This window comes from Drosophila albomicans, chromosome 2L (assembly GCF_009650485.2).
Source record: "Drosophila albomicans strain 15112-1751.03 chromosome 2L, ASM965048v2, whole genome shotgun sequence".
Taxonomy (NCBI): domain Eukaryota; kingdom Metazoa; phylum Arthropoda; class Insecta; order Diptera; family Drosophilidae; genus Drosophila; species Drosophila albomicans.
The window spans coordinates 8,132,036-8,156,855 of NC_047628.2; the positions used below are offsets into that span (position 1 = coordinate 8,132,036).

Below are 24,820 nucleotides of genomic sequence, written 5' to 3' on the forward strand. Positions count from 1 at the left end.
GCGCTCCAAAATGGGCCTAGCGCCAACGTCAGACTCTAATTATCCACTTCAGTAATTGTGGCGGCCTTCAATGCTCGGGCCCCCAGTCAGCTACTGAGCACAGCCCATGGCAAATGGCAGCCAATTTAGAGTGAAAAAAATATAAAAAAAAGATGTAGAAAAAAACGTTTGGCCAAGTTTTACGCTGTCAGCCCTTTTGGCCACAATTGCTTGGCCTTTTGGACATCAGCTATAAGTATGCGTCTATGTGTGTGTGTGTGTTTCTGTGTGTTTAAGTGGGTCTTGAAGATTCATTGCCCTCCCGCCGGCTTCGCCATTTCCATCGCCAACGCCAAAGCTTCGTGGGCGTTTCAAAGTGTCATAAAGCAAATGGCATTGAAGCGAAGACAACCCAGCAATTTCATACTTGAATTTGCGAGTTCCGTATATACTTGCGGACCTGAAATTTATATCAATTTCGTTTCAAATTCATAACAAAATTGAGTAATAGTGCAATGTTTTCATTATTGATAAGAAATTGAAAAAGTATCTACGTGTAAAATTATTTATATTTTCAATTAAATATTTTAAAAATATATATTAATGGTTGGTCCCTTATTTATTTTATTTTAAACATTTTCCAGCATTATGTATCTTTGGTGTAAGTGGTCTAGAACCCGCAAAGCTACATTCAAATTGGTTGTTCTCTATTCAAGACTACCCCAGCGGAATGCGGATGTTAACATAATAGCTTAACATACATAAGAGTGCTTACAGAGCACTGATAATTCAATAATTTTGCCAAAATAATATTCAAACTTACATTATTCCAACAATCTTAAACTTAAAAGAATATAAATTGCATAGCATTATTTTTGAAATAAAATTTAAAACTATAATTTTTTTTTTTTATTTATAGAGTATATAATACTCTCTTATGAATATAGCCAGTTAAAATTTTTTTTTATTTTTTTTCAAGCTCTGAAAGATACTCTTTTAAGAATATAAAATGTATTAAATTAATGTGGAAGTGTAATTAAATTGATTGCATACTTTAATCAATATTCACAGAATATTATCCCTATGAAGTGACCCAACTGAACTTTATCGTAATTAACGTGTATATAAGCTGTAATTATATAGATGCTTGCAGTTAAATGAAGCATGGCGGAATGAAACGTGGCAACTAATGGAAATTGATTGCAGGACTCACACTTTGCAGCTGCCGCACACAATAATTTCAGCTCATTTTTCATAAGCTCGATTTCTGCAAACCGTTCGCCGCGATGCCGTTGCCGTTGCCGATGCCATCGCAACCCATTTCATTCATTCTTTCTCCAGACATCTCAGCATCTCGTAGTTATCACAAACATCTGTTTGCAGCTGCTCTTCATTTATCATAACTTTCAAAATCAACTACTCGTATAAAAAAATCTGCTTGTAACTGCTCTCAAGCCTCAAGCTCATGCCGTAAACTTATGCGGCTGTTGCCGTTGCTGCTGTTGCTGCTGTACGTGACCTAGCTGGGCATATACTATTTGCGAGCAGTGTAGCACTGATGCTGCTGCCCAAACAGTTGCCAATAAACTAACGGACCTCAACTAACCATGCAGACTGGAGAACTTGAATGCATGGCACACAAGGGGTTAAAGGCCTTCATTATATCTAAATGTGTGTGAGTGTAAGTGTGTGTAAGAGTGTCTGTATGTATATATTTGTGAATAGAATGTGGTCGGTTGGGTGGTTTATCGGGATCTGAAATGTGAGCGCTTTCTAAAGCCCAAGCATTTGTTACTGCCGAGAGCATTACATAAAATGGAATCGACAGCAAGTCATTTGAGCCATAAACCTAGCAGGACACAAATCACAATAAACGAGCTCGTGTATGAGTAAGAATACGAGTATATTCAATATTATTTGATATTATTCGATATTATTTGCTGAGCACTGCAATTGTGTGCATGTTGCCGATGCAGTTGCATATTATTACATTTGATTCCATTGCCAGCTCTCAGTTCCATTCATTTCATAAGCCCTTTCTGTGGCTGTCATTGGCAGAAAAAAGAAAATTCAAATTCAACAGTTATGTCGAGTTATGAAAGTGTGCTTCAAATTCAAGTGGGTTACTTCATAAACTTTAAGTTACTTTAAATGGATCAAGCAGCGTTTGTGCTATAATTTAACCCCATGTTTAATGAACTATGCTAATCGAGAGAAAAAGTTTTCGACGTTTGACAAAACTCTTACAGACTTTAATGTTCAAGGAAATTGTCAATTCAAACAGGCTGTTTTTTGTGGCTTCCCGAAATTTCTTTTTGCAGCTGTTCGCATTGCAGCCGATGACGAAATCATTTGCAGCTCGCTATTATTGGCAACTTTCTATCAACTAACCACAATCATGTATACGCACTGTTGACATACTATATATCGTATCAGCAGAACGCGCAAACGAAATATCAACGCAATTTACAAACAAGTACACATCAATTCGTGTTATAAATGTCTCCCCCTTTGGAATAAAGTTATTCCTTTCCTTAAAAAATTACCTTCTTCAACACAATTTACAAACAAGTACTCATCAATTCGTGTTATAAATGTCACTCGCTTTGGAATAAAACAATTATTTTCCTTAACTAATTACCTTCCTGTGTTTTACATGCAATTATCTCCATTATTTTCACTGCCATTTGATTTACTTTGTCAACCTTCAAATCGCGAAACCTTGATATTGAAATTTCACAGAATTTAATTAACGACAAGGTCAAATCAGGTGCGAAGAGTTATTTTATAATTACTGAATAAATTGAGAAATGGAGGGTTGCAACTCGCAATTATTTTGAAGTCGCCCATTTGGTAAAAGTTAGTTAGTTGGCAAGCTGTGGCATTTTGCAAAACTCGTTGCTAATTGCTGGCAAGCTAGCCAGCTTGGCTCTAATTAAACAATTTGGCTAGTTGCCTGAGTTACCTCAGTTCTCTGTTACGCTCTTCCCACATTGAAGAAATGAGCGACAGTTCTTGGGTGACTGATAAGATGAGTTGCCCTCATCTAGAAAAACACACCAGATTCGGCAAAATACTTGATAACAAATTCCAAGTTCTAACGTTTCAATTTCATATTTTAATTGGTGTTTGGCAAGTGCAAACGTCAGAGATGATTATAAAATTAAATATAATTTTTGTATTAATTTGTGTGTTTCTTAAAACGAGTGAGCAGTGGCAAGAAAGTGAGACTTCGTGTTCGGTTATTAAAGAATATGATAAACAATGTGGTTATTATTGTTACACTATTTTGAAACCACTTCTACAATACACAGCATCGATGAGATTAAAGGAAGAAAAGAACAATGAACTTGAAAGTAAAGTACACGAACTTGAATTGACTATAAAACATTTCGAAGAAATCATCAAAAATAAAGAAATACAACTGACAACGCAGATTGAATTAGCTAAAGTATATAAAGAAAAGAACATAATTAGTGAAGAGTTAATAAAGGAAAAGAATAAACAAATATCAGATTTAAAAATACAAATATCACGAAACCATAATAAAGAAAATTTAGAAGTTAATAATAATTCGAAAAAAATAATAGAAGAATTCGTGAACCCATTACCGTCAAATAGAGAATTTAATTTACCAATAAAACAAACAGAAATTATAAATCACGAAGATTCTGACAACATATTTATGAAATATATGGACGTAAATTGTATAGGCAAAACAACGGATGCTTATATGGTTAAATTACCAGGAGTTGAGAAATTTGTATTACCTTGTGATTCCAAAATCGTCGGATCCGGCTGGACAGTTATTCAACGCCGTCAAGATGGAACTGAAAATTTTAATCGCAATTGGACAGACTATCAAAGGGGTTTTGGAAATATTAGAACTGAATTTTTCATTGGACTTGAGAAACTATATCTCATAACGAATGCCCAGCCACATTATTTGTATATTTATCTTGAGGACTTTAATAACGATATACGATATGCAACATATCAAAACTTTGCTATTGATAATGAACACGAATCCTATGCCCTTAAAACACTTGGAGAATATTCAGGAAATGCTGAGAATGCTTTGTTGACTCACAAGAACAAGAAATTCTCGACACCCGATCATTATGTTGACAATGCGTTCAATTGTGCTGAGAATTACAATTCTGGTTGGTGGTTCAATGATGACTGCTATCTATGGTAATGAATTTGCATTTCTAGCCCATAAAAGAAATTTATAAAATTGCTAATTTTCAGTAATCTTAATGCACCATATGTTAGAGGGAATGATGAGAACTCAAATGGCATCGAATGGAGAACTTGGCATTTCAGGCCGCTCAAGTTCGTTCAAATGATGATTAAGCCGAAAACTATTAAATAATATATAAAAATGGTTTATATTAAAATATATTGATAAGGTCAGGAAGTTTAGGCAATAACTTGGTTTAATCATTCTGCTAATTTAAGGCCGGTAAATAATTTCCAAACCGTTAACATTTGTTAATTAAATTATACTCATTGCTGCTGAAATTAAACCTGCATTCATAAATATGTTAATATCATTTAAATTATATGTGTTTTTATTATTTAAATACAATTAATACACAAACCATTTAATTTAATAAAAAAAATCTGGTAGGAAATTCCATTGTGACAGTCCTAGTTCCCAAATTGTGCTAGTCACTGCTTTTAAATGGTCGAATCGCGGAATACTTTGTTTTGATTACGTACAATTCAGCACATGGCAACTGTTTATATATTAGGATCTCACTCCTCCTCGCTTTAGTCCGACATCAACACAGTGCTGACCTCTGTCCAGTGGCGCTGTTGATAAATGAACCTTTTTGTGGCGGGGAGCAGGGCTTAGAAGAAGCTTGACCACAATGTGGAGTAAATCAAATTTTGAAATGACTGTTGACGGATGCAGTTGCGCGTTCGTAAATCGCCGTCAGCTGTCATGTGGCATAAGGTCATGCATTTGTCTTGCAGCCAAATTGTAAACGTCGTCTAAGTGGCAGTTCACTCCAGCCACTGTCCACAATACAAAAAAAAAAAAAAATCAATCGGAATTCCCGCCAAGCAATCTCCCCAACCATTCTCTCTTTCTCTGCAAGTGCCAGCGACATGCTGGGCATTAATCAAAAACCCATTTCGAGGGGCCAAGGACGAACAAATAGTACTAGTGCCGAAGTGCCTACAGCTGTAGGCTTAGGTGATTAGTTGTGCGTTAACCCCGCTGCGGTTCAGTTCAGTTTGGTTCGGTTCGGTTTGGTACGGTACGGTAAGGTTCGGTTCGGTTCAGTTTTGTTTCCGTGTGGCTCAGTACGATTTGGTTTCCTTGGTTTTGGTTCGTTTCCCTTCGGCTGCTGCTGCTGCCACTGCTGCATTCGTGCGTTGCATTGAATTATTCATTATTCATTTCACTTTCCGCTGTGTTTTTTTCGGCGAGTTCAGTGGAAACGCCTTTTTTGGCGCACTTGCAGATAAATTTACAGTGGAAATTTATGTGGGCAACTGTCGTTGGCATGTGGTGGCAGCAACACTCGGTCAATTAATAGCGCCCGACAGCCAGTCGTTGTGTGTGTGTGCGAGAGTGTGTGGCATTTATCTTTAGTGGCAGACGAAAATTGCAGCACTTGCGTCACTTGGCTCAACACGACACCAAGTGATTGACGCTACGAAAAAGCAATTTATTAAAGCTCGCCCAGAAATACTCCGATTACCCACGCATTATGAGCCTCTCGTCCTTCCCCCTTCCTAAACCAGCCTACAATCAAACCAAACCTCTAATTGAACCTGCACCAAGACACAAAAGGAACCAACAAACTTCCAAAGAAAGTCAGTTCCTAAATCGAGTGGTTGAACGATAGCAGTTTCAACAGCAGCAAAAGCAACCGCAGCAAAAGCAGAAGCCACTTGTTTAACGCTTGAGTGCAAATTGGATTAGCCTACAAAAGGGAGGAAGTTGTGCAACAACAACCATGATTGAGAGGATGCTTAAACTCAATGCACGCGATCTTCTGGTATGTCCCTATAAAGTCTTTAAGTGCAAGTCAATTTATTCCACAGATTCCAGAATTTGTCATTGTAAATTACATGAGCAATTGTGTTTTCCCATTTGTAATGATTGTAGAAACAAATTGTGCCTTTTTTAACACATTGTTATACAGACGTGACTTCAACTGTGTGTAATTTAAGTTCTTTTTGCAAAATCCATTTATTAATTTTAATTTTCAAATGTTAACAAAGTTAAGTGACTATCGGTGAGCAACTTTCTCTTTCTCGAAAATAATAATAAGTAAAATTATCCTTACGTATTTTCAATTAAAGTCAAATGGTTTTTATTTATACAAGAACTGCGTGATGTGTGAGATAAATTTAGAATTAATCTATCAAGAGTAGTGTAGAAAGTCGTTGGCTGTGCAATTGAGATACACTACTTACTATAGGTATATTATGTAAAAAGTATATTTTCATTTATCAGCTATCAAACTATGATAAAAACTGATGAAATTGAATGAGATTACAAAAGTATAATTAACAAAACATTACTGATTGTAAAGCGAGATACACCGTACTATACATACATATGTGAACAGTATGTATTGTATTGTCAGTAACTATCTGAAAAAAAAGATGAGATTAAGCGGAAATTAAACAAAAACAGTTAACATAACATTCCTGTGTGTAGACTAAGAATAGTAGTATGAATTTTTTGTTAGGATTCGAGTCGATTGAAATTCTTTAATTCAATTTGGGTTTGGCACGACCACGACCCAATTTCTTGGCACGCAGCTTGGACATGTGCGACATGACCAAATAACTGCCCGGAAGAGCGAGCAGCAGGAGATAGACTTTCAGAAATAGCACCATGTCAAAGGTTGAGTTCCATTTGTTGGGCATATCGACGCAGAAGCGTTTTGTCTCCTCAATATAGGGTATGCTGCGCAGCAGAATCACACCTTCACATACAATGCCCATGGGATAGAGTGGTATCCAAATGGTGTAGCGCAGCCATGTCAGCAGAGCACTCTCTCGCTTTAGCAGTTGGCTAACATAGTATGGATACCTACGAGATAACAAAATCATCTAATTACACTGGTATAAGAAGGAAAATATTTCACTTACCGCACCAGCTCAACCAGTGACCATATGATGAACACATAACACACCACGGGCTTGTCATGCATGCGTGGCTCCATTTCTATCATTAGAAAGAGCACAAAATTGCGTCCAGAGATTTGAAAGAACGGTACCAACGGGCTGCCCTTTGAGTAGCCAAAGATAGGATGCATTACCTCCATATATTGCATCAATTGCACGAATTTAAACGATGTGCCCACATACTCATAGGTGTGCTTTATGCTGGCCGTGCCATCGCGCAAATACAGCACTCCCATGATAATAAGAATGTGCAGATAACCAACAAACATGGCCAGATTGTAGATGACCAAGTAAACCTTTTTGGCATTCTCTAAAACACATAAAAGACAATTGAATTGGAATGATGAGGATATGGAGAACTTCTTGCTTACCCCGCACATAGCCAATTTCCTGCTTTTGCAGATTGCTATACTCCTCCACATAATCTTCGCGCACATCTCGCGGTGGATCATTCAATTCCCCATCATCCTCAGAGACCCATCGATCAAAGTCAATGCGCAACCAGTGCGGTTTCTGTGGTGTCGCCACTAGACGCACCCACCAAGCCGGCTCCACTTTGCGTATCAAAAGCTCAATTTTGTGGTCAGTCACTGTGAAGGTTGCCGTCTCATCGTCGATGAACTCGTAGAAGCGTAGCTGGAACTTGTACGCATTCCGGCCGCGGGCTCCATGGCCATTGGCACTAAATGAGAGCGTTGTTGGTGTGAAGTCTGCAATAACGCCCTGTAACAAATGCCGGGGCAAGCGAATATTGATTTTTCCTTCATGTGGACTACTGCCTGCTACTTACCTTGGCATCTTTTAGATCCACTTTGAGAAGTAATGTGTGCTTCGTTTGTGACCAGTAAACGAAGGGACTTAATTCAGTTGGGTCCATGGCACTTGCATTGGACATCGGAGACATCTTTGTTGACTTCAACTGCCGTAAAGTCTGGTTGAGATAACAATGTAGCAATGTACGAGAATCACGCTCTTATTGGCATCGAAAACATACTAGTTTATTTACAATATATTACAACTGTCAATACGCAATTCTTAACTTAAAAATTAATTAACTGCAGTTCGTCACCCTTAAAATCGGAAACTGTGGAATAAGGGTCGCGAATAGAGATGCTAAAGCATCAATGCGAAATATGTACATCGATGGTTTTGAGGTATCGATTTCCTATCGCAAACAGCGATATTTTCTGCAGCCAAATAATAATTGTATTATTCTACTATTCAAAAGGTTAATCAAAAAAAATATTTCTTTAAATAAATATAATAAATGAGCGCTCTATTTGAAACCAAAAACTCCCTTTATTTAAAATATTTGTGGTACTCGTGATGAAATGAAGTAGCAACCCTATCGATAACTTTTCACATATCGATAACATTGGCTTTGCGTTACGGTAGCTCGTTGCTATGAGACGCAACTAACTTATGTAGTAAGCTAAATGCTTTATAAAGAGCGCGCAAATTCAAAAATTCGATTTTTTTTTAGAAAACGGAATTCTTACATGGTAAAACAAATAATAAAACAATTTAAAAAATCATACTAAATTTAAAGCATTTATAGTTGACGTTAAGAATAACTAACCATGTTACGCATGTTATTGCCCATGTAATGTTATGAAATATTTATTACTGAGGTTGCTTGAATGTGTGTGTGGCGTGTGAGTGTGTGGCTTGGGGTCATTTTGATTTATGAGCCGCCAGCACAAAAGTCGGAAGCCGCCAGACAAAATGACTGAACAGCTGAGGGTCTTGTTGTTGAGTGGGAGAATGGGTTTGAATTTTATGACTGGCTTGGGTTGTGTTTTGTTTTTGCTTCTGATATCCTTCCTTTGTGTGCTTCCTTCCTAGAACGTTGCTAAAACAAAGAACGACAACTTGTCAAAAATTGTTTTTGGAGATTGTTTTTATGCGAAAACAATGGAGCATACGAGTTATCAGGCTTAAAGTTTTAAGAGAACTATGTATTTGTGTCGTCTAGCTAATCTCTATATGCGAATATTTTTCTACTTTTGCAGCTAACAAATCCACACACGAATTTACATATACTAATACTAATTTTGCACACCGAACACTTCTGGCACCACAGCAAAATGTTGCGTTTTCTAAAGAACCGTTAGACACGGCCCAGATTAAGTTGCGCCTACCTACAGCACCATCGCTCAACCTATCTATCAATCTCTACCATATACCATATATATAGATATATTATAAATATATTGTATATATATGTGTGCGTATGCGTGTGCTTACTGTAATGACGTCATGCTTTTGGTGTAGCTCACAGAACGTTTAACATGTCATAGAAAAGGTAAGTGGCTTGATTTATTTTATAAATTCAAATTTATTTAATTTAAGTCAAAACATCGATGCAAAGTTCTCAATGGTATACCCCAAATGAATTTGTATAAATAAAAAAGTAACAGCTAAATGGTCAACATGATTTAAATCAAAGATATTCAATTTAATAGTTATCGCATCGTTTATATCGCGCCAAATACTGGGACAGAGTAAATCGATAATGCAACAATCGAGAATTGACACAGAACTGATAATGTGTTCAGCCAATTTGCTATTGCATTATTCAAACTGTAATTTAGTCAGCACAAAATTGAGCAGAAACACCGTTGGGCAAGTGACCCCATAAATTTGTAAATACGTGTGAGCGTATATTATAAATGTGTTTGAGTGTGTTACCAGATGTTGCAGTGTGTTTCAAAAAGTAATAATCATTTAACCCTCAACCTGAAGCAGTAGCTGTATAATACGTATACGCAATGTGCTTCACACTCTTTTCTTGCCATTATTGTGGCCAATCATAGTAAATGACGTATATGGTTTGCTACGCTAAAGCAAATATAACATTCAGCTATTCACTTCGATGTGGAGCTAAATGAAAGCTCTTCTATTTCCGCTTCGCCTTCTGTTTTCCGCTTTACGTTTTCACCACTCTTGTTGTTGCTGGCAGCTGGCAGCGGTTAAGGTCAAGTAAACAAGTTGGTTAAGTGACAGTGCTGAGCCTGATGAAGGCGGCGTAGTAAGCGGAGGGAGGTCTGCATTGTGTAGGACTGCTCACTCTGAATTACTGTCTGTCTGTGTATCTGAGTGTCTGAGTGCCTGCGTGTTCACATGAGTCAAATTATAATTGCCGGCATGAGCATAGTAGATAAATAAAATGCCTGATACACTGCAACAATTAGGGATGCATTAACATTATCGCAACAAATGTCTTATGACGATAAGAATTGTTCAGTAAAAAACGAAAGATTGCTGATTAAGTCTATATTTGAATATTACACAACAGTGAAATTAACCATGAACTATCTCGATTCCTCAATAATCAATGAATAGTTGCGATATATATACTATTTTTCAATTACTCAATTGTGCGTTTTAAAAATAATAGATTAAATGCAGATTATATTACAAAAATAAATATCGTTGTTTTCCTAATTGATTTTGAAGAAATAAATGCAACTGAAATGGTTCAATAGTAAATCTATTTCTGCATACCTTATTTTGGAATATGTTATAACTCAATTGATAACTTAGCTGCAATATCATAGATAATTTCTTAAAACAGTCTTCTCGCATATATTTTATGTAATTATTTGGTGACACTAAACCACTGTGCAAAAATAGATTTCAACTGACAGTCAGTGGCAGAATGTTTTGCACGCGTAAATAGTTTATATTTCTAAGCCTTAGACCATTGTCAAGGAGACAGAATTATATGCCAGCATACTCGACTGTAATCCTAATTTAAAAATATTTATCGCAAAAAATTAACAGTTCCAAAATAATGTGTATAAATAATATAAAATTTAGTTGAGTTCATAATTTGGTTTAAAATTAAAGTACTTCCGCTAAATAGTTTCACTTCTTGTGTAGGGTATCTAAACGTTTATAATTCAAGTTTTTCTCGCCGGCTTTTTACAATGTTCCAAGTTGTGTTTTTTTCATTTCGTAATTTTATTTTAACAACAAATATTATATTTGCGCCATGTTTTCAGCCTTGTCTTTGCCGCTGTAAATGTGTGTTTGTATACGCCACTGTGTGTGTGTGTGTGTGTACATTTGTGAGTGTATTGTGTGTGTTTTTGTTGTGTTCATTTTATTAAATGTGTTGTGCACGTGTTGGTAAACTAAAGCGGACACACGACTGTCGCCATCACACACACACACATACTGATATACGCATACACATAGAGAGACACACACACACTAACAGAGACACAGCTGGCAGACAGTCGCGTCGGACATTAATATTAACGTTAAAAAAATAACAACAACAACACGTTCATCAAACATGCAGCGTTTAGTAAAAAAGAGAAAGATACACAGCAAGACAAAGTGAGCAAGAGACAGAGAGCGAAAGCGAAATCGAAAGCGAAAGCGAGACTAAAACAGAAAAAGAGAGAGAGAAACAGAGAGAGAGAGAGAGAGAGAGAGAGAGAGGGAGGCCACGTTGTGGGTTAGTGCTACGAGCGAGAGCGAGATGCGAGACTTAGACATTTCCTTTTTGGCTTTTCCGGTGCGTTTCGCTGTCGCTTACATTTTCGTTTTGCTTGTTTTGTCCGACGCGACGCTTTTCAGTTTGCGGCGAGCGTTTTGTTCGATCAAAACGAAGTCGACCACGCGGCGGCTGCTTTGATTTTTGTGTGGCATTAACCACACACACGACTTGCGTCGGCCAAGCCAAACGTGTCTCGTCCTTTTTGGGGGTCAGCAGTTTTCATTTTCAGTGCTCGCCGTGTTCGTGTCGTCGGTTGTGTGAGTTCAAGAAGTTGCAAGCATGGCTCTGGTGGCGCATCGCATGATGCTGCCGGCGCGCCATCGACGCACCCAACAGCAGGTGGCGCGCAATAAAGTTGGTGTCCTGCTTGTGCCCAGTCTGGCGGATTACTACAACAAGGATGGCGATCAACTGCAGCAGCAACCACAACAGCAGCAGCAACTGCAGCTGCAACTGCAACAGCAGGTGACGCCGGCTACGTCGCAGCTGGAGCTGCAGGCCGGCGAAGGCAAAGTAAGTGCAACAAGTTGCAGCAAACTCAAATTTCACACGCGTTGCATGCCAAAACAATTCGCTTTTGCCGTCTTTTTTTGCCATTTGGCCAACACTTTACCACGTGGCTGAAATAGTTAGAATTTCCCTCTCAGCTCTCTCTATCTGCTCCTCGCTAAATTGTTCACCTCCCACTTTCTATTATTTGTCTAGTCTCCTCTTCATTTCGTTTCGTTTTCGTCCTTTATTTTTTTTTTTTTGGCTTTGCTGGCGCCAAGTTTATGCGGCTCATTGTGCTCAGACATGCTTAGGATGTTGTTTTTGTGCTCTATTCCTTTGCTTTTTTATTGTTGTTATTGTTGTCGTTGCTGCTGGTCAGGGTTTCCCTCAGCGGGTGGTTTTCTTCATCTTCAACTTTGCCGTCTAGAAAAAGCACCAGTAAAAGCTGCTGGATTCTTATTTTTGCCCCAGCCAGTATTAAGGGATTAGCAGTATCTTATAACTAATACAATTTCCACATTCTTGAATTTTATTTACTGTTATTCATAACATTTTTCACCCAAAGAAGCTGTAGAAAAAATGTAATATTACAATTTTGCACTTTAATGCTGCTCCAAAAAGTATGCTATGAATTTTTATGCAAGCATATTTGAAGAATTTGGCTGTGCTTGAAATGTAAATAGAATGTTTTTTTTTTAATATAAGCATTCTATATATCACTAACTAAATTGTGAATATACGACGCATAGAAAAGTCAAATATAATATGTAATGATAATGATTGAAACTCATAAAAAGACTCGTTATCGAAATGTCATTGTATTTGGAATCCTCAATTCTGTGGAGCTAAAGTGTTTGATTGACGGAGTAAATAATTGATTTACAATGATTCGTGATTTACTTTCGATTATTCTTATGGCCATTTGATGTGTCGCTCGTTTGAACAACTCGTGTCGTTTCGTTGTATACAAACTCGAATAAAGTTTATTACACCTACACCACACAAAATACTTATAACGGAGACCAAAACTTTCGCCTCTCGCCTCCACCCAACAAATGGAATTTTTAATGTTAATGTTTGGCTGCGTAATTGAATAGGTGTCGCCTTTTGTTTTGGCTTCAACAGCGTCAGCGTCGGTCAACCCAACTCCCCCTCTCCCTCTCTCTCTCACTGATGAGGGAAAACAATGAAAAGTAAACAAATTGTTTATTTAATGGAATGGGAAACTTATACAAACTGTTTGACAGACTGATACCAACTACAGCAATCAATAAGATTGAAGTCACAACCTTGGCAAGCCACTCGCACTATATATAGCACAAGATTCTTTATATAGCTCTATCATATTACTGGATTAATCACTGGGGTGGAATGCGTTGACATTTGTTTGTTTGGACGAAACTCGCTTCAAGACGAGTGACAATACTGATATAAGTATTAAGCCATTACCATTTCATCGGACTAATTAAGATAATTGTCGTGGTAATTAGTTATTAGAAGAAATATTTCAGGTGATTAATTTAATACAAGTCCATGTTCGAAAGTTCAATACGATTAGGAAAAATATACATAAGATGTTTGACAGTGATATGACGATTATAATTCATAGTAATTATTAATACTGAACTGATAAATATCATGGTTATCATACTTATCAAATTTTAACATTTACTCACAAATAAGTTCAAAGTTAAAAAAATGTAAGATTTTAAATATACACATCTACACGATATATCATTTAAATTTTGTATTTTGTTTTTATAGTAATTCAATTTAAAAACTATTAAATTTAATAATTATTTACTAATTTTGAAATTGAAGTTTATCTTTACATTTCAATTTTTTTTTAAATTTCTTTACAAAAATAAATATAATAAAATTTTTTTATGATTAATTAAATTAATATATAGCAGTCAGTCAGAATCCTGCTTCCTTTTGTGTCTCACAATCAGGACCAGAATTTGATTTAGCTCTAATTTTTATAGATATTTAAAACTAAAAACTACATAAATTGTTTGAATATGGTGTGAAATGTAGATTTGTTCACTAATAAGTCATTACTGACCTACTGTCTTGGAACCTACCACAACACACAACAAAGTGGTGTAACTCTAATGCAATAAGTGTTTCTGGGAGTTAGCGAGGACAGCAACCAGCATGAGCTTTAGCAGGAAACTGAGGAAACAGGCGGAAACTGTAAAGCGCCGGAGCTTTAGGTGGTTTGAAAAGCTCTCCCAAAGCACACAGGTTCTGTGTACAATTAGCCCTTAAGCCTTTAATGAACTGGCTGCGATTTATGCGGCGCCTTTGACCTAGGCACTCAATGGGTTCTGAGCCAAATTATTAGCTTTCTTCACACTTCCTACTCTCAATATATCGTTATTGAAAATTTACACAAATTGAAATGAACGGGGCAAGTTGAGAGGCGAGTGAAATGAGTCGACTTGTTGATGTGGGAAGTTAGTCTGTCTGTACAAATTGTTTATAAAAACTGAAATTGACTCGGAGCCGATAGGAAATACACAAGTATCAAATTATTTGCTGGTGTTAGCATCGCTTATTCCCTTGAATTGCGACAACTGTATTTGGGGCTACAATGGAATTGGAAGAAATGCGTTCAGTTCAGTGTGAAGCGATAACTGAGCTAACCAAGACAAGCTGGCCCATATCTGGTACTGCCTCGAACCCGCCGCCTACGAGGAGGTGCGCAGCAATTACAGTCACAGAAATAGTTCAATGGAACAGGATCGAAAAAAGGAAGAGATGGTGGTTACCGAGATCATCACTCAAGCAGCAGTGGATCATGAAAAGCAGAAGAAACAATGGTTTTATGAGGCCAAGGAGAAGCACAGCATCAGCTCTTCTGAAAATAAAAATAAATACAGCTAGCATCGAAATATAAGAGTTTATTTTCAAGTTCAAAGTCGTAATAAAAATGATCATTTTGGTATAAAGTTCTATGTTTTAATTCCAATGAGTTGTCCTGAAGGATATTATTATGTTATTAATTATGTTAAACTTTTTAGAACCTCAATTTATTTATTATTCCCAAAAAACATTTTTAAAACCTTACCCAAAAGAATGTAATCTAATTTAAACTATGCATAAATGAATGCAACAACATGCAAACTTACCAAACTGTCCCCGAAGACTACTTGAAAATGAGAAGATATTTTATGTAGATTAGCTAAAGATGATTACAAATCCGTATAAATATTGTAGTTAAGTTCTTGTAAGCATCTTTTAGTCGCATGGCCAATTGTCATAATTTATGCAACTCGAGTCTCGGTCTCAGTCTCGAGCCAGCCAGCGATTTGTCCCTTTCTGAAACTTTAATTAAGTTGAACTTATCTTTGCGTTACACATGAGACCCAAAGCATTTCGTTTGCGGTTCACCCACTGTCGCTCTCGCTCGTTCTCTTGCATTGTATACTCTCCTACTTTCCTGTTCGCCTGCTCTCACACTTTCGCTCTCTTTCGCAGTGCCACGCACACGACAGAAAGTGCGCTCAAATATGCAAATGAATGTGGCACTGACACGTCAAATGCGGCTTTACACCCACGTTCGCATACACACACACACACATAAGCGCACACACACCTAACACGAGCACACACTCATAAACAATCATACACTCTTTTACATATTCGCACACACCTTAGGGAACATGCATTTTGGTCATGTTTACAATGTCAGCTAGGATAACATGCAAGCACATGAGTTGCTCTCATTGCAGTCGAAAGCTTTTGAGAGGCGGCCTTAGCAATGTCAGCAAATTGGGGCAAAGCAATGAAAGCATAGAAACAGCTGTTTGCCTGCCAGCGAACGAGAGATAGAGCACAACACTGAGAGAGAGAGTGAGAGAGCAAGGGTATTTCGACAGAGAACAAACTGTATACGAACACAACAGCAACGCCCACACACAGCTGACTGAGAGAGTGCGAACGAAGCTTTTAACGAGCACGTTCAGCACGTTCAGTAGTTACCTGACTCAACTTCGTGTGACTGTGACTATGGGCATGTAAACAAAGCGCGCGCTCTGCTGCTTCTGCTGCCTGCTGCAATGCAGAGCAGAGTCATGAGAGGCCGAGTGACTGACTGAACAACCGAGCGAGCGACCCACTTCGTGCCAATGCCTTTCAATTTCGTTCAACCTGAGTTACTACGGTGCGTCGTCGGCTTCGCTTTCAATTTCGTGTTCGTTATTCGTTGCTGGCCGTTGGACGGCTCAGTCGTGTTTTTGTTGTGGTACATCGCGCGTGTCTCGCTGTCGTCGTCCTCGCCGTCGTCGCCGCGGCAGCACCAGCAGCAGCAGCAGCACAAGCAGCAGCAGCAGCTGGGCTACCAAGCACAAGGAGCGTTGGTCCGTCTTTTCGCCTGCAGTTTTGCACGCCGCGTCGCGTTGCCGTTAGACTACGAACAACAACAACTACTACCATGAGAAAAATAAAATATATATATATTGAATAAAAGGGAAAACAAAAACAAACACAACAAATTTCTACACTTTTTTCTACTCGCAATAAAAGCAAAGTTGTTCAATTCAGTGCAATTCAAAGTGCAATTCGCAATGTAAATTCGCAATTGAGTTTTATGCCTTAGAAATAGTTTTGTGTAAATCAAATCGCCTTACAACAAATCTTGTTAATAATTAAAACCAGACAAAAGGCTGCCGATGCGAGTCCTCTGCATAATAAATAATAATGCTTCAATTACAATGCAAATGTACGAGTAATGTCTTATTAATTATTACTACAACAACAGTCAACAACAACAACAACAACCACTAAAAAACTTGCAACGACAATAACAAATCATTGCAAACTATATATCTTCCCACAAAGTGTCGTCCATTCGGCCTATTATCCTTGTGTCCTGGCAAATGGCGATGCATGACTGACAACTGTCAATTTGCACAATTTGCAGAACAACAACAGCAGCGACAATAAAAGTCAATCAAAATCAATACAAACTCTAAATAAAATAAAAATAAAATCACTTAATAACGATTGTTGTGTGTCCATTTTATTTCGAAATTCAAATTACACGGAAATTTATATGCCATTACAATTTCTGAAATTGAAGTCATAAATCAATGAAAAAACACATTTAATCACTACAATAAATGAATTCAAATTGAAAAATAAATAAATAAAAATATAAAAAAAAATATTAAAATATACAAATAAGTCCAAGTTTGGATAACAAGGAATTGAATAACTTTAAAAAATAACAAAAATAATGCAGGCAACATTTAATTAAAAATATACATATTAAAAATGACAAAGAATATTGAAAGTTAAGGAAAACAAAATTCAATTGATGATTTTTATTTAAATTTCTTTCAAATTAAATTTTAAACTGAAATTTGTTTTGAGATTTTGCATGATCCTCGCTGCCTTTTTTTATTGTACTGAAAGTTTTTATATCATCATTTGTTAAGCTTCTAATTTTCATTGAATTCGGTATATATTTTAATAAAAAAATATTTTATTTTTTCAAAATTTTTATGAACATAAAAGTCAAGTTTTTGTAAATTCAGAAATGATTTTTTAAGATTTGAAGCCAAGCTGAAACTAATAATAATAAAAGCAAATTAAAACGATGTGACAACGTTAACTTTAAACTATAATTATCTTTTCAAACAGAATAATACAAAAATATAAATTTAGCACGCTTATAAATATTCTCGTTACCAAAGCAGAGATTGTCAAATTGAAAAGTTTGCTGAATAGGCGCAAACAACTACAAAAAAGGGTATGTGTGGATGTGTGTGAGTAGATCACATGTGAGGATGGTTGCCACATGTCAACAACAACAAAAACCACAACACACATCAAACAGCGAATAGCAGCCAACAACAAAAACAACATTAAAAAACCAAAAAAAAAAAAACAAAAAACAACAAGTGCAACAAGACAGCGTGAAAAATGATAATGACAGCCGCAACTGTGGCAGCCACAGCCAATGTGAAAAGTGATTATATTTACTTATACATATATGCATGTAGATGTTATGAGGGGTAGGGAGGCGGGGGCGATGTGTGCTGGGAGTTGTGACTGGAAAATAAGTTAATTACCCACACAAAGAGCGACGTTGATATGCAGATAAAATCGTGCATCGATTTTACGATATTTACTCAGTCCGATTTCAACGACGCCCACCTCCTTTTGGCATTGCGAACTGTTTAAATGAGAATTTGCCTTCTTCTTCTGTGTGTATTAATTGCAAATTATAACAAGCTATAACCGAACACCGATAGTTACCACACCACACCACACATGCACTGCGTATACGTAATGCGACATTAATTTGTTACCACAAACCGAGCGAGCGAGCTAGCAAGCGGTCTGCCCCATTTACAACCAATTACGCTAATATCTGCCACTTAATTAGAGGACCCACCTTCTCAGCCTCAACAGTAAAAGGCGTTCTTCCATATACTATATAGTCAAGGAAAAGAAGAAGAAGAAGAAGAAGGGAAAAATGCAAATGTAAATGCGAATGCGAATGAAAAATGAAATATATTTCTTTTGGCCATATCTCAGTTTCTGTTAGTTGAGACAACTTTGTTCAGGTGTTGTTTGTCAGCACATGTTTTCCACCTCCTGCTGTGGTGTGATGTCTGTTTTTGAAGTGCTGAGCATGGCTTCAGGTCTTGAGTGGATGACTGAGTGGGTGAATGGATGGTTGGTTGGTTGTTTTGGTGGTTCTGCTGACACCGCCTTGACTTACCTTTGGCCTTTTTGGCAGCGTGGCAACCTTAAAGCACGTGTAGCTGCAGTTTCAAGCACTGCACAAATTTCATAATATATATTATAATAATTTTACTGAGTGCTGAGTTACAAGAGATCCTTGAAATGAAATATGCAGAGTCCTTTGTAGAATGCAAAATACAAACAAAAAAAATTGAAAAACTTTTTCATGTGTAATTCTGAAGTTTTTATTTGTTAAAAAATAACTTTACAAACAGCTCATGGCAATGCCTTTAAATGGTATTTAAATTTAAGTAAATCTGTAGTTTAATATATATTTAGTACTTTTTTACTTATTCTCGAGTTTTTCGGTGTATTTTAAAAATAATACCGCATTGTTTTCTGCTCATAGTTGTTTTAAGTATAAACATACTACAAAAAGTTTCTACATTTTTCGGTTCAATTCTGAAATGTTTTTGACTTTAAACTCCCTCTTCTTAAGTTTTGCTTTTATCATTATCGTAAATGTTATACTCGCTCTTGTTGCAACCACAAGCTTTTAAAACTCACTCAACTAAATTTTTCGAATTCTTAAAACTTTTAAAATTATCCTGACAAGTTTTGAAGACATTGAAAAAATGCGTTTATTTAGTCAAGCTCAAGTGAAATTCAACGTTGAGGCTTATCCGCAATGGATTTCCCCAATTACGCCCAAAAGTGTAACAGAATTCAATAGAATATTTATGCTGAGCTGGAGAAATTCATTAGGGACACATGTATGTGACCTTGAAGCCCACGCCTTTTGGGAATTTTGTTGGCGTGCCTCTTCGGTCAGTCGACCTACAAGAATTCCGTTTTCTTCTCTTCTTTCGTTGTTCGTTTTTCCATTTCGTGCATGCGAACCATATTTCAAAATTCAATTTTAGCCACATGGTCGAGCAGCCAAAATAGTGCAAAGTAGTCAACAATAACAATAACAGCAGCAACCACAGCCACGCACAGGAATCAAACGCATGTGTGTGTGTGTGTGTGTGTGTGTGAGTGTATATGTCAGCCTAAGGCATAAGCGTTTGCGTTAGCTTTGGCGTGGGCTGTGTGCAAGCACTCATAGAAAGGAACGCAGGCTGCGTCGGCGAACGTGGTCATAATTCAAACGATGCGCCAACTAACTACTTAATGTTATTAGATATGTCTTTGCTGGGCGCTGCCACGCCCCTCACACCCTATTCGCTATTGTTGTAGGCGCGAGTCGTCGTCGACGTCGACAACAACAAAAAAAAGAAGGCAGAAAAGTTGCACGGATTTTTTCCCGAGTTCTACATACGCATCCTGTCGACGGCTGTGGGCAAGTGTGTGTGTGTGTGTGTGTGTGTGTGTTATTATTCTTGTCTGTTTCAGTTAAGTTTATGCTGATGTTGTTGATTACAGATGCTGGTCGACATCTTTTTTTTCTCAGTTTGCCTACTTTTTTGCCTGCTCTCTACCCTATAATATAAATCATATGCAAGAAAGGAACTGTGTAAAAAGTAATTTTATACTTTTAAAACATTTTTCATATTTATAAAACTTCTACTAAGTAGAGGATATCTGCTAGTCGCATTTTTTCCACTTTCTACCTCTGCTGTGTGCGCCCAACATTCTATCGTTGACATTTTGTTTTCAACGTTCGCTCTCGAGGTCTGCTGCTTTCATTTTTTTCTATTTTATTTTTGCCTTAGCCTGAGCCTGGTCCTGGCCAGAAGAAGTGGAAGAAGAAGAAGCTGAAGGCTGTCTGAGCTGCAGGTGCTGCATTTAAAATGAAATATGGCAGACATTTTTGCGGTTGAGATAAATGCGGCGCAGTTTGTTTGCGCTTTGCGTTCCTCTTTGCTGACTTACTTATTAGATTTAGCCATTTCCTCTTTGCCTTCACATTTCTTACTCATAGCTATTTATTCTATCGGTTTGACAGTTCTATTTTTGCTTGCCATACCGTAATAATTATGTCTTATACCCAATAGGAATTATTTTTCGAAATATATTTATTTTTCAATTTAAAATATAAACATATAAGAAAGTTGCAATCGAGTGGGTTCGAATGTGAGTTGCCCGCTACTTAATTTTAATGCAAAGCAGAGCGGTATTAAATTTAAAATATACAAAATTAACATACCGAAAACTTATTACAAATATGCCAAAGGTATATTGTTTGGTATGTTGATATAGTACAGCATTGCAAATTATACCATAGAGTACAAAATATACCAGATTGTCAGTACGTAAGATGTGGGTGATTTTTCATATCCAAAAGTATTCAGATTCTCAGTATTATATTACATTCATATAATTGTTTTATACATATGTATATTATGAATATTATATTCATCTAAAATACATTTATTTACAAGTCTAAGACAATTTTTTGAAAGATTACGAAATACTTGTTTATACCTTTTGCAATTCCTATTTGAAAAGAAAGAAAATATAAATTGAAAATAAGTAAATAAATAAAAAAAAAAGTTAAGAAAATTCTTTAAAGTTTAAATGATTTATAATACTTAGTTAAGTACTTCAAAAATAAAATTAAAACTGTAAACTTTGTTAGTTGTATAAAAGCAGAGAGAGAGAGAGAGAAATGCAGCACTAAATGAAAAGTACTGAACCGTCTTCAAGTCTCCATTTCTTCCTCCCTCTTACTTCTGCCTCTTATGTATGGAAGCAATTAGCTTAAATCACAAGCAGAAGCAGCCAATCAGGCAATGTGCAGCACTTAAAAACTTTGCACAACTCGAGATGCAATGGAGCTCTGTCCCAGAATGGGCGCAGTGGAGTGTTAAGATCCTTGCAACGGGGTCATAAAAATCTATGCGCCGTAACAGTTTGCAGAGACCCTGAGTGGCTCTGGATGTGCTATAACAATCGCTTCAATGATTATTTTGCATATGGTCTTTAGGAATTGAAATGTATAAATTTCAAGCAGCTCGTTAGAGTTTTTTGTAGCTAGCACATTTATCAGGTTTTAGGCCAGTTGTTTGTTGAGATTTTAATCTCGGCTCGGATTAGGTGGTCGAAAGCAAAAAGATTATTTGTATTTGGCAAATTTACGCTTATCGGGGGAGCAAATGTTTTTTAATGAATCAGCTCATACAGCTCAGACAGACAAGAGCAGGCCAGAAGTGAGTTTGGCTGCTCAGCTCACTCTTTTAGCCATCAGTCGTCTCGTCTCCCCAGTCTGAGGTTGTTTATGGCCTTAGCTTGTGTGGATAGATATGAAGATAGGCCTGTCATTTATTAGCTTGAATTTGCATTTAAGCCCACAAAAGCCGAGCCAAGGGGTTGAGCAAATGTTGCCTAAGACAACAGCCTTTAAAACACGCTGTCACTGGCTAGTTCACGATACAGCCAATAAAGCAGAGTTATCCTCTGGCAGTACAGACAGCACTCTGTGCTTGTGTAATTAAAACAGTAAAGCTTCGTACTGAAGAACTTTTAACAAAATACCAAGAAGGGGGGAGAGAACTGCAACGTTGTATATTATGTTTTGCAGTCAACATTTCCACTCGCTTTAGAGTCTCGTCTTTACTTGTGAAGCACACTTGCAAACCCTTGAAAAATACGTCTCATGGTTTCTGTTCAAAATGCCAACAAGCCATAATGACTAAGCACCTAATTTACAGAGCGTAGGCTCTCAGCTTCTTCTGCTAAGCATCGCTTCAGTCAATATACAGCCCAAAAATGCGAAAGTCTCCCTTCTCCCCCCATTCTCAGAGGTCTTTAGCAAGTCGCTTTCCGTTTGCTTTAACTTTTAAGTGTTGCTTTGTTTTCATTGCTCTGCGCAATCTACGACAGCGCCCCTCGCCCCTCAGTCCCTTAGTCCCTTAGTCCCTCTCTGAGGTTCCACCTGCAACCCCCAAGTCAAGGCGCTGACTCTAGCCTACTTATGAGCGCAGTCTACACACACAAACACACTCTCAAAGCTGTTGACACTGCTTCTCTGTGTTGTTGTTGTTGTGTGCCAGGAAGCAAACACTCTACGCCTACTTGGAGGGTTTTCTAGATACCCTACACAAGTAAACAATGCCAAAGGGCATACACAAATGTATGTTAAGTCGCCAAATCGAACACGAATCTAAGACAAATATTTAGAGAAGCTCACAAATTTAAAGTTTATTAAGCATATTTAAATTCAATACTGTTTTTTAGGTAGTTAGATTATCAGTCCAGGGTCCACTTTAGTCGGTGCTTTGTTCCTTTCCCTATGCCGGAGGCTGCAACGCTGCTACAGCGCCTCAAGCTCAAGTGTGTGTCGTGCCCTCCAACGCTGCCAGGGTCATTTCATTTGTTCATTTGCATTTTCAAGACTTTTGTCTTTCGCATTCTGCATTCTGCACTTTGCATTTCACATTCTGCATTGTGCTTTATACTTTTGAGCGTTATCTGCATTTAAAATGAGTAAATTCGGTTATAAAAATAATTAAAAAAGCAACGTTGAGCGTGACGCAAATGTAAAATGCAAATTGAAATCGTTTGTGGCAAGCTAAAAACGACGTCGCTGTTTCTAACGCCAAAAATGAATTGACATCTTCTGCTACCATGTTGTTGGGCAGTCTCAACTAATTGGGTTATGTTCTCCCCTGATGCACGTGCCGCATGTGGCATGTTGCATGTGCTGTACTTAGCAAATACGCCTACCCCTTGCCAATGACGTTGATGGCTCTCGAAGTGCACTTCATTTACACTCACTTGACGTACACAAAGACAAAGTCACTTATAGATTCAAATCAGATTGCAGCTGCAGCAACATTTTAGAGGTCAAAATTGATGTTCGATATATTCGGTCTAATCATTCGACCAGCTGTCTGTCTAATTTTAGAAACAAGTAACAAAGCTACAGTCGAGTGTGCTCGGCTGTGAAGTACCCGCTAACCATTCTCAATAAAAGCTTAACAGTGCGGTATTATTCTTAAAATATACCAAAATTATATGCCAAAAATACTAAAATATACCACAGAATATATTTAGTATACTGATATATGTAGGTACTTAAAATACCATAGAGTACTAAACATACCACATTGTTAGCCAAGGCAGCTCAGACCCTATTGCTGTAGGCATTATTTGATATACAAAACTAATTCTTGACTGCTACATTTTTTATCTAATCGCAATAAAATTTTCAAGAATCATAAATATTGTAGTTATTATTGTATGTATCAAAAATGTAGCTTTAAAAGACTTGTTATTCAATACAAATTTGAAACAAACTTGATCGGGATGCAGAAATTACAAGTGTTGTCAAAAATTAAACCTCTATCTCTTAAGAGTCTCTCAGATTTAGGTGTTGAACAATCTACTGATAGCTTATATTTTTATTTGAATATCAAGATATATTATAAATAAATAGAATTGTATATGTATATTATATATAATTTTTCCAATATTTGTTCCAAAATAGTGTGTGATTTTAAAGTTAAGTAAATTATATTAATTGATACGTGTTTTAAATAGTTAACCTCACCCGATTCAGATTTCTATGAACATGTCTAAATATCAAATGTACAACTACATTTAAATATAAAGTACACAGCACAGAAGCTTTATTCGTTGACTGGGATAAAGAGGAATGCGGAGAGCGGGGAGCAGATCGGTCAACATGACATTTTCATGTTGAATGTACAACAAAACGTCAACAAGATAGCATTTTCCATTTTACATTCAACATTTGCATAACGCGTTGCTTTTCCGATTTTCACCTGGCTGCCTTGCTGACTTTGACTGGCAGCAACATTGTCAATAGAGACGGAGGAGGGAGCAGACACCGAAAAAGCGAGGAGGAAGAGGAGGCGGAAGGACACGCTGTGTTGTAGTAGGATAGATAACAATGACAATGACGAGGTTTTCAGGTTCAGGTTGTTGCTACTTATTTGTTTGCCGTTCGATGTAGTATTTACATAGCAATCTATTTGTTTACATTTTTTATTATTTATTGGTCGCTCTGCCAGTCAC

The 24,820-nt window shown here is 37.1% G+C and overlaps 3 protein-coding genes across 9 annotated transcripts in view; 2 read left to right on the top strand and 1 right to left on the bottom strand.

Moving 5' to 3' along the window:
- Window positions 1–24,820, top strand: part of LOC117564679 (mucin-5AC) — a 101,152-nt gene that overhangs the window by 35,922 nt on the left and 40,410 nt on the right. For 2 of the 7 annotated variants that reach the window (XM_052003010.1, XM_034243545.2), the window contains one exon: window positions 9,150–9,442. Coding sequence is in view for 1 of the 7 variants with exons in the window: in XM_052003011.1 (XP_051858971.1) it covers window positions 11,927–12,160 (234 nt within the window). In the remaining 6 variants the exon portion in view is untranslated. Of the gene's footprint in view, window positions 1–9,149; window positions 9,443–11,911; window positions 12,161–16,354; window positions 16,866–24,820 lie in introns of those variants that run through there. The other 5 variants (XM_052003011.1, XM_034243546.2, XM_052003012.1 and 2 more) reach the window with 5 other exon arrangements.
- Window positions 3,186–4,357, top strand: LOC117564681 (fibrinogen-like protein 1). Its single transcript, XM_034243557.2, has 2 exons — window positions 3,186–4,173; window positions 4,231–4,357. Exons 1-2 carry the CDS (start codon window positions 3,299–3,301, stop codon window positions 4,352–4,354), a joined length of 999 nt encoding a protein of 332 aa, XP_034099448.2. The 5' UTR covers window positions 3,186–3,298; the 3' UTR covers window positions 4,355–4,357.
- On the bottom strand, window positions 6,597–8,251 carry LOC117564683 (very-long-chain (3R)-3-hydroxyacyl-CoA dehydratase 3). Its single transcript, XM_034243558.2, has 4 exons — window positions 7,928–8,251; window positions 7,509–7,860; window positions 7,102–7,447; window positions 6,597–7,042 (listed from the first exon to the last, which is right to left on the bottom strand). The coding sequence occupies exons 1-4, from the start codon at window positions 8,039–8,041 to the stop codon at window positions 6,718–6,720; spliced, it is 1,137 nt and encodes a 378-aa protein (XP_034099449.1). The 5' UTR covers window positions 8,042–8,251; the 3' UTR covers window positions 6,597–6,717.

What these genes read in the sequence shown, in the direction of transcription:
- LOC117564681 (XM_034243557.2), top strand. Translation starts at nt 3,299, where the DNA reads ATGAGATTAAAGGAAGAAAAGAACAATGAACTTGAAAGTAAAGTACAC. An exon ending in AATGATGACTGCTATCTATG is followed by an intron (nt 4,174 to 4,230) that starts GTAATGAATTTG and finishes GCTAATTTTCAG; the next exon opens with TAATCTTAATGCACCATATG.
- LOC117564683 (XM_034243558.2), bottom strand. Translation starts at nt 8,041, where the DNA reads ATGTCTCCGATGTCCAATGCAAGTGCCATGGACCCAACTGAATTAAGT. An exon ending in TGGATCTAAAAGATGCCAAG is followed by an intron (nt 7,861 to 7,927) that starts GTAAGTAGCAGG and finishes CATTTGTTACAG; the next exon opens with GGCGTTATTGCAGACTTCAC. An exon ending in GGAAATTGGCTATGTGCGGG is followed by an intron (nt 7,448 to 7,508) that starts GTAAGCAAGAAG and finishes TATGTGTTTTAG; the next exon opens with AGAATGCCAAAAAGGTTTAC.